The sequence below is a fragment of the Limulus polyphemus genome, unplaced genomic scaffold (assembly GCF_000517525.1).
Source record: "Limulus polyphemus unplaced genomic scaffold, Limulus_polyphemus-2.1.2 Scaffold3544, whole genome shotgun sequence".
Classification (NCBI taxonomy): domain Eukaryota; kingdom Metazoa; phylum Arthropoda; class Merostomata; order Xiphosura; family Limulidae; genus Limulus; species Limulus polyphemus.
Window position 1 is genome coordinate 71,484 of NW_013669154.1, and position 9,726 is coordinate 81,209.

A 9,726-nucleotide genomic window follows, 5' to 3' on the forward strand; every position below is an offset into this window, starting at 1 on the left:
CAGCTGCTATTTGTCTACCAATTGTTTTTAACAAAAATGGGATTGCTTTTTAAATTTAGGCAAGACAAACATATGACTTCATTATACAAATATTTAGGCTCATTATTATTGTTTAAAGTTTTTATTTTATCAAAAAAGCACATTTAACAAACAAGACTTAGCTTTGCAAGGTTGTCAAAATTTCCTTTGATACAACAAGCTTTATGTACAAGCTCTATCTTGGGCATAATAACCAACTTACAGAAATGTTCTTCTGCTCTGAAAATGTTGTTGAGACTCGGACGGATTTGGTGAAGTCAGTCTCATCCTGATCAGGTGTGTGAATGATTTGACTGCCCTAATGTCAAAGAATAAAATTAAATGTATTTGTTATATAAATATTACAAAACGACAAAATTTCAATTCTAAAACATTTTTCGAGCAAAATATTAAAATAGATAGAACTACGATTTTTTAGTTAAATGTTTAAATTTGATATGAAAATTTGCACTCGACACCTGAAAAGTGCTCACCAGCCTGGTAAGGGTCAATACATGTTTTAATATTATCTTAATTTTTTGATATACAGAAGGCTGGAATTCTCAAACTGAAAAATAGAAGAAGGCAGAACCAACATAAAGCAGAAAAAAAATAGTTTAACACAGAGTAAAGGAATGGCAGAGAAAACTATCTGTTTAGTGGTACTGTAAATATTTGTAATAAAATGGAGAAAAGTATCGTTTTGTCCATAAGAACTTATTGTGACTACATTATATGACAGTTATAGTTTACAAAATAACTGTGCTAATGACAACAGCACATATTTAGATACTGAAAAATTTAATCAACTTCAAAAACTGGAGATCATACTAATGTGTTCAAAAATTAAAAAGGAAAAGTGCATCATATAATCAAGTTTTGAATTTTTTTGTATATTTTAGTTACATTTTTGGCATCTAACTGAAAAATATATGGTTACTTTTTAAAGAGTTGAAACATTTCAATGTTATAGATTTTTGTACTGAAATTTGTTTTAAATGACACACAATACCCCACCCTAAAGTTCCTGAAGCCATGGAAGATGACATTGTAAAAGTATTTATCAACAACAATATTAAAATAGAAACATGAATACCGGAAGAGAGAGATCAAATGTGCTGTTCTACAAACACGAAACTACCTATACTCATAACCACATAGACTAGAAAATTACCATAGTGTCACCCATAAAACATCAAGTTGAAGAGCCCAAAAATTAGGTAGAATTATACAGTCTATAGATGAAAGTTCATAACACCTGCTCTAAGAACTGTAGATTAATGGAGCATAATCTTTACCCATATTAGCATACCAGTTTATAGCGAGCACAGAAAAATATACTGTAATCTATAATGCTAACTTAGAGGACAGTTTAGCTGTTCCTTCAATTGATGTCTTGTATTTCATTAGTTCTTTTTCTTATTTTACTTTCTTATTATTTTTTTGAGCAACCACCTTCCCACATCTGGCTGTAGACACGAAAAGGTGGACGTTGTGGGCTACAGCACCCACATCTGGTCCTTTTTTCTTAAGCATGTGAGGCTGGTAAAATTGGTGTTAAAGTGGATAGATGGTGTACCCCAAATGTGATTTAGGTCTTATTTTTGCCAGTACCTGAAAAAAACTGGGCACATTACCTAATGAACTACCTTATAATTAGTGTCCTGTTTGTATTGCGGCTGCTATCTCCCCCCCCCATAAAATTAACTACTATAATGGGGGATGGAATGCCAACCTCAGGAGATAAGTTTATCTTACTTACCCCCAAGAGTTTCATTTTTCTTTAACTTTTGAGAGCAGTCACCTTCCCACAACTGTTTGCAGGCAGTGAAGGGCAATATAGATGCAGGACATTGTGGGCTTATGCACCCACATCTCACTCTCTTGATTTGAAATTTTTTTAATGATTTTATTTGATTTTTTATGAATTTCTTCACGTAAGACTGGTGAACAGAGGTTAAGACTGATAGATGGTGTATCCCCACTGCAATGCTGGCCCTACTTCTGGAATCACCTCCAAAACCCAGGGCATATTTTATATCCCGCAACATAGCCTAAACCATGGGGATCCTTTTAATTTATGCAACATCTTTAATTTTATTTTGTTTGGGCTTGTTTTGTTCATTTACACACACACACACACACACACTCTGGCAACCACCTCTCTTTACAAAACTTGATAGAATGAAGTTAACAGTTTCAATGTTAAAATTTTAAAACAGAAAAGGACATACAAGTCCTACCTCTACATGCCTTTTTTTTGTAAAACTCTAGCACTGGAAGGTTAATAGAGTCAAAGTCTCCTGTGACAATATGAGGTATGTAATCTTCCCGGTTATTTCCAGTTACGTTGTAGATATATTTTGCTCCTCCATCAACAGCTACTCGTAAAACAGCTGGAAAAATTATGAACAACACTTTTACACTCTCTTTATGAGTAGGCGCCACATAAACTTTTCCCAAATGACTGACTGAGTTATTATGAAGTTTTAATGAATAATTGGCAGAGAAACAAAATTGTTTGTAACTTAGCATCGTAGATTTATGTGTAAAAAATTTATGTGGATAAATTAAAACTTCTAAGTTGATTAAACCTTGTGAGATTTTTGTGATTAATGGATAATAAATATTATTAAAAGCAAGGTTTAATACATTATAATTATTATAGGTTTTAGTTTTCTTAAATACTGAACTTCTAGTGAGCTTTATAAAAAGGATTGGATTTATTAATTTGTAAAATACTTTTAAATTTTGATTTTTATAGTAAACTTAATGATCATAGGTTCTTAGTAACTTATAAAGTTACAAACAAAAGTACCTATCCCCAGTGGCGGGAAAAGTTTAAGTTAATCTATCAATTTAAATTATTTCATGTACTTTAAAAAGGTTAATTGTGCTGCACTCCTGGTTTTACTCAGAACCAAAGCTCTAAGCTACTTATACCACCCACCGTGAAAAGTAATTGTTGAGCATTTAATTCAAGCCACTCAACAATAACATATGGTAAATCTGTATTTCTATTCTTTAAGTCACGTTACATATTGAAATGCGAATCATAGTGTGATTAATTCCTAACAATTTAGTTTAGAATATCCTACTTGCAAAATAAAATTTGGCATCAACTTTATTCATGTCTGTTTTTCCTTCATTTAAAAATTGAATGATGAGCTTTGCCTACTTGCACAGCTTTTCAAATGCAGCACGGAAAGCAGCTGCCATAAACGGGAGATTGATGAATGCTCGGACAGACATCATGGTTCGCAAAACGAAAAAAAATTATCTTATAAATCCAAATGAATTATATTTTATCACCTGTACCTTCATAAACCAACTAAAGATTTATTAACAAAAATTTCACAGGCAAAATATTTGCTAGTGCTTATTAAAAAGTCTCTTAATTCATACTAGCCCCTGATCAAAGAAAGCTACTTACATAGATTAGAACTAAAAGTCCATCCAGTTAGGGGTATAGCCGATTAAATACATTGTTAATGACATTAATTCCTATAACATCTAATAACATTGTAGGTTTAACGTTCCTTGAAGAAGTTGACATCAGTATATGCAAGACTTTAAAGAGTCATTTAAAGGCTACACCAAGTCATAACTAATATTGAGATTACAAAAATAAAAATATGGAAGAGCTAATTGTTGAAGCCCAAACATAAAATCCTCAAGCAAAGAAAACAATTAATGAAGTCAATCTGTGATTAACTTATACTCTTAATTCCAATTCAAAGTATCTGTACCTACATAAGAAGTTTTAATTATATTTCTGAACTGATGGCATCACAGATAAAATATTTAGTTTGTCAATCTTTTCAAGTGACACATGTAGTGGTACGTACTTATAAAATAAGTTTTATATAGCCCCTAGATATGTATTTGACCAGTATATGACTGTTCTACGCAAATTTTAGAAAACACTTATTCTCACCACTCTTCCAAAGTTTCTTTACTTTCTCTTCAACTTGCTCATCAAATGGCTGATTCAACAAAATGACAGCATTTTTGTTCCCTACAACAAAACAACCAGAACTTGAAACTTCTGATAACATATATATATATATACACAGCATTTTTGTTCCCTACAACAAAACAACCAGAACTTGAAACTTCTGATAACACACACACACACATATATATATATATATATATATATATATATAGGGTATAAATGATTTACAATAAATTGAAACTTTGTATAAAATGGTTATGGTTACACACCAGAGGGCTTTAGCATCGACAAAAATTACAGACTATTCTCTTTCCAGTCCTATAAGTTTTTTTAATCAACTATTCATTATTATATAAATTTTCTGTAACAAGTTCTTAATGTAAATCAGAAAAGAATGAGGTTTTTACCATACAGAAATAAATCAAGTCTGTTAATTTCTGCTCAACACTATAGCAACAGGGAAACTAAATCCCAGCCTAGCATCAACAAAGTGGTATATTATTACAAAGTCTAAGCAACTATCCAAGTTAACTATTTTATTCTCAATAACACTTGAAATTTCTTACATTATTTATGAGAAAATTGAGAAGACTATTAACATCATAAACTACAAAATGATAAACACCCTATAACCCGAGTTCTTTTGAGACGCTTAGGTTATAGGGTTTTTATCATCTTGTACCAAGACTTCTTGAACTTGCGTGTTTTTCTGACATCATGAACATTTTAAACTAGCAACTGAGAACAAAAGCTACATAAACTTTAATAAGTATGCCAGTTGCTTCTTATCTTTGCTCCATGAATTTATGTAAAAAATTTAATAGACACTTGTACCTCTTTATCATATTAGTTTTGTGCACAAGTCAGCTTCTAACTAAACAATAAAAAAATACTAAATTTGGAACACTTGTTTTCTACTTACTCTATTATATTAGTTATCTGGGCAATAGTAAGTTTAATTTATTTGTAAGATTATCAATAAAATCAAGAATCTGATAGAGAGAAGTGTACATTTAAGAATTAAAAAACCTGGACTTTAAAAATAATGAACAACTATGAAGCTGCATGAGCACTATCTTTGATCTTTGAATTCAAAGAAAAAATTAAATGGATACTCATAACTACTATATTAACATTGCACATCAGTGAACAACTAATTTCCTTTAAAGATATATGTATATATATTTACGTACGTGTACATGCATGCTGGGATCAAAATTAGCTGGACCTTGTTGGCAAAAAGCCAGTGTGTTCTACTGTTTAGCAAGTGACCATCTAGGAGCACTTTCATTACTTTTGCAGTTAATAATCCATGCGTGATTATTAACATTCAGACCAGTTTAAACAATGGACAGAATCCCCCAAAAAACAACTTCATACACAGCATTTATGGGGAAAAATTACACTATGATAATTAAATGAAAAGCTTTTTTCAATAGCTTGTTTGACATCTTTCTCATGCATTTTCAAATACATTCCCCAACTTTAAAATAGTAAGTAAAAACAATGCATTCAAGTGATGTTTCAGTTTTTTTGTCACATTATATTAGGAAATGTAAATTTTACAAACACATATTTAACAGTTGATAGTATACATAAAAAAATGCAACACTCCCTGGAAATACGCATTAGCTGGCTGGTTTTATCTTATGAATAATTTGTTACATTTTTTATTAGCATGGGTGGCACTTTTCCAAGTGTTTTTAAGACAATTGGCAAATATCTACCAGTGACTATAAAAAAAAAAGTTAATTTCAAGCTCTGGTATATACCAGTACAATGAGTGAAAATTTAATAATTTTGACATTGTGGTAATTAAGAATGTAGCACTATCCTCAAAACTAGTATAACCCAGAAACCTGGGTTCACACCCTTGTCAGGACAGATTGCTTTTCAGTTTTCACCTATTTCAGGTTTTTTTACATTACTACACACATGCATTCCATATTGATAATTTTTAAAGATTTTAAACTTCTGTTTCTACAATCTTGAAACTAATGTAAAACATTTCACAAAGAGCAATCAGCTCTTTTAGAGAATAAAAAATATATATCCTTTCATCTAACCCTTCATCGTACCTGAATTTTCACTCAATATCTTCAAAGGTTGCCATTCCTTTGAAGTAGAAGGTTCATAGTTGGAATTCATAATGACTTGTCAATAATGCTGCGTGTTAAATGTTTCTGAAATCAAAGGGATAAAAATGTTTACTGTGGTTTACTGATTAGGTCAGTGAAATTAAAGAAAAAAAAACAAGCAGAGAGAATAATTATACTGCCAACAGAAACAGACTAATTATGGGAATTAAATTTTAGAGAAATTGGCTGGATTAGTCTTTTTTTCTCTATTAATGTTATGAAGTGTTATGTTGCTCACCATACACAAGATCCTCCTACAGTTTAGTTGTTATTTGTAATACTCATCCGATAAAAATAACAAAATAAAATTTTCTATTTTTGTATAAGACTAATAAGGCTTTATTTGAAGTTATGAATAGATTTGTCATCTTACTTTAAGTTTCAGAAAATCTCAACATGTTAGGGCTCAGAAATGGACTACTAGAATGATAACTAGTTTATGGACTAAGGACTAATCATAGGCTGAGCCAGGTATAACTCTTCCCACAGTATTGTAGTTCATACTTGGACATCAGCCTAGACAAGTGAAAATTGTTAACACAATACAGACACACAGTGTTGGTTATAATAGTTATCTACATTAACTTTTATTATTTCTAATTTAATTTGATGTTTTTGTTATATTGGTTTCTTTGCATCATTAGCTTAGTATATGGATTTCGGGTAACCTAAGCCTCCTGGGTTGGTACCTGATTATGTCAAAACCTTGTACATTTGCTGTTATGTTAAACTTATATTAAAGTTTTTCTTCATTACCCATTCAAGCTGTCTCCAACCAGTTCTTAGAATTACTGATGTTGTCTTATTCCGTTGATACAGTGGTTACTTGATCTGCTTATGGAAAATCAAAATTTGAAAAACTTCAAATTCAAAAAGATTAGCTTGTTGGTTCACTAGTTGAATAATTCTTTTGAGTGATGAGTAAAGTTAATTCAACTTAAAGTAAAAATAAGTAATAATAAAGTTTAGTTAAAATAAATTAATTATATTAAATGATTTTATGATACTAATCATTATGCAAGTATCATTAGTAACAGTAATTAATTATATTACTACTAGTAGTAATACTGGTTTAATTCTGATTAAATGACTCGTAAAATATATAAAATTCATAGCAATTAAACTTCATAGCTTAATCTGATTCACACCATAACATTTGTTGTCTAACAACTTCCTAATAATAACATAAATAGCATATAAACTGCTACTGTGTTTAAATTCGATGACGAGGAACCCACTTTGAAACTAATAATACTACTAGTAGTAGTTCCACTGGTATTACTATTAGAAAATGTACGTGGTTAGTACTACTACTACTGCTAGTAGTAGTAGTACTAACCACGTACCGTTTCTAATAGTAATACTAGTGAGTACTAGCAATTTTATTATACCTGAACATAGATTTTTTTTTATCTCAGTTTATAATAAATAGCATGTTTATAAACCTAGTGAAAATATGAAATATCTATAAGTACTAACCTCACAGTCACGACACAATTAGTAACAATTTAAAATACGCCCATCACGAAATCATAGATATTACCAGTACCACAGCAATATAACTATGAAGAAACCAGAGATATAACATTGTATAGTGTATATTACTGACGCGCCATCTCACTCTGTTGGCAGTTTATGTGCATAAGAACAATAATAAACATTACATCTCACACAAAATACTCATTTCACTATTTTATGCAATACAGTGAAACCACAGTTGATTCAAAGTTATTTATTTTTTCTGATACATCTGTTACAATCTTAAGCTTGTACCCACTTGAAAAATCTCATATATAAGTATTATCGTACTCGTCATTTGATAACACAGCGAAACTTTCGCGCTATAAATTTCATGGGCTACTTTAGACCGTGAGGTAGGTGCGTATCGTTCAAATACCAGCCTAACGTAAGAGGTTGTGCTAATTTACTGATCTGTTGTAACAATTTAAAGTTATACGAATTAGGAGTTGGGTAAGTTTACCCTTGTCTACTTACGCTGGTTGGTTATATCACTTTTGAAAATGAGGCTGTGAAAAAAACAGACTTTCTGCTGTCTAGGAGTAGTGATTTTACTTGGTATTTTAATTCGCACCTTTGTTACCCTAGTTCTTTTCGAGAATGTTAACATTGTGCCACACGCAATAGGAAGACTTAGTCTTTTGTTTTACCTCTATCAGGCATGGGCTAGTCTAGGTGGATCCGCTGGATCGGACCTAAAGACCCTTAGTTCTCTGTAAATTTTATGTTAAAAAGTACATAAATAACATTTATCTCAAGTTCTTCAAAGTTTGTTTGAGGTTTCTTACAAACCTTTTTAGGCATTTAAAACATACAACAGTGCTTAATTTCTGCTGGAAGCTGTTTAGGATTTTTTCTTTAAGCGAAAAGCGGTAATACTGTAATTCATTTTAAGAGTGACTTTGAAGCACTGAATACACAGGGCAAATATTCCACGGAAGCCCTTGCAAAGCCAGTTACTTTAGCTTTTGAAAAGTTACGTGAGTTTTGCATAACTCAAAAATGCATTACTCAGACTTTATAGAATCTTTGTTGGTACTCAAGGTGGTCTCTGAAAAATTAGTTTCATTTAGTTTCACTCATCAATTCCCTGCAGCCAGATTGCGGTGAAAAACTAGTAAACTCTTTAGAAGGTATAAAATAGTCCTCTATCTATACGATGCAAGGAAACGTAATATACTCAGTTTCTCATATTCATCTTTCAGAAATTGAAGAGCCATCTTCTTTTTCACATCTCTTGTTGTTCACGCTAGTCTTTTCAGAAGTGTCACTTGCATCACTAGGAAAAGTGGATTTTAAATTCTGTGCAATTGTTTTGTAAAAACAAAGTTTTGAATTTTTTTATGAAGTTCCTGTGATTTCTGGATTTACTTAATTTATACATAAATCAACTAATGGAACATTATCATCTAGAAGATAATGGAAGAATGCACTTTTCTCTTGTTTTCTTGATCTAAAGTTTTCATCAGTTTTTAATTTCATTTGTATAGATTATTAATTTACTTTGTTCATTCAAAGGATAATGAGGGTCACTTTAAAGAAATTGCAAGGGTGATTTTAAGGTGAATGTGAAATGAGCGAGTTTTGAACCATCCTATTTTCGACATATTTTTATTTATTTTTTACAAAGTTTAACATTTCAGTTTAACTTTGGAACGTAATTTAGTGAATTAATGAATATAATTCTTATTTTTAGTCATATAAAGAAATGAATAGTGGAAACTGTGGCTTAACAGATGATTTTATGGAAGCCTGTTCTGTACAAGTTTGAAGGCAAATTGTGTTTGTTGTGTTTACTGTTTTGATTCAGCATACCAGTTTTCCATATAAAGTAATAATGAAAGATGGCAATGAAAGTAATTACATGTCCTTTATCATTGGCTTGAATCCAACACTCCATCTCAAAAACTGTCAATTCAATATCGTTGGTAGTGCTAGTGATAAACTTAATTTTGAGAATGTATTATTTAGGCATACTACACGTTTTACACCCTCTTATTTAACACGAACAATCTTCAAAGTGTTCATGCATATAAGTGTATATAGTTTTAACACAGGGTTTTGGTTAAGGACGTAATTAACTCCATTTTACCC

General features: G+C 31.1%; 1 protein-coding gene across 1 annotated transcript; it reads right to left on the reverse strand.

Annotated features, from left to right (window-relative positions):
- Positions 1-240: 240 nt before the first annotated feature.
- Positions 241-7,674, reverse strand: LOC106469556 (thiamin pyrophosphokinase 1-like). Its single transcript, XM_013930052.2, has 5 exons — positions 7,594-7,674; positions 6,055-6,159; positions 3,956-4,036; positions 2,262-2,414; positions 241-337 (listed from the first exon to the last, which is right to left on the reverse strand). Exons 2-5 carry the CDS (start codon positions 6,122-6,124, stop codon positions 312-314), a joined length of 330 nt encoding a protein of 109 aa, XP_013785506.1. The 5' UTR covers positions 6,125-6,159; positions 7,594-7,674; the 3' UTR covers positions 241-311.
- Positions 7,675-9,726: the final 2,052 nt, after the last annotated feature.

Excerpts from the sequence above, each read along its gene's own strand:
- LOC106469556 (XM_013930052.2), bottom strand. The coding sequence starts at position 6,124 with ATGAATTCCAACTATGAACCTTCTACTTCAAAGGAATGGCAACCTTTG. Across the intron at positions 4,037-6,054 it reads GATATTGAGTGAAAATTCAG|GGAACAAAAATGCTGTCATT; the intron begins GTACGATGAAGG and ends GTTTTGTTGTAG. Across the intron at positions 338-2,261 it reads CAAAAAAAAGGCATGTAGAG|GGCAGTCAAATCATTCACAC; the intron begins GTAGGACTTGTA and ends CTTTGACATTAG.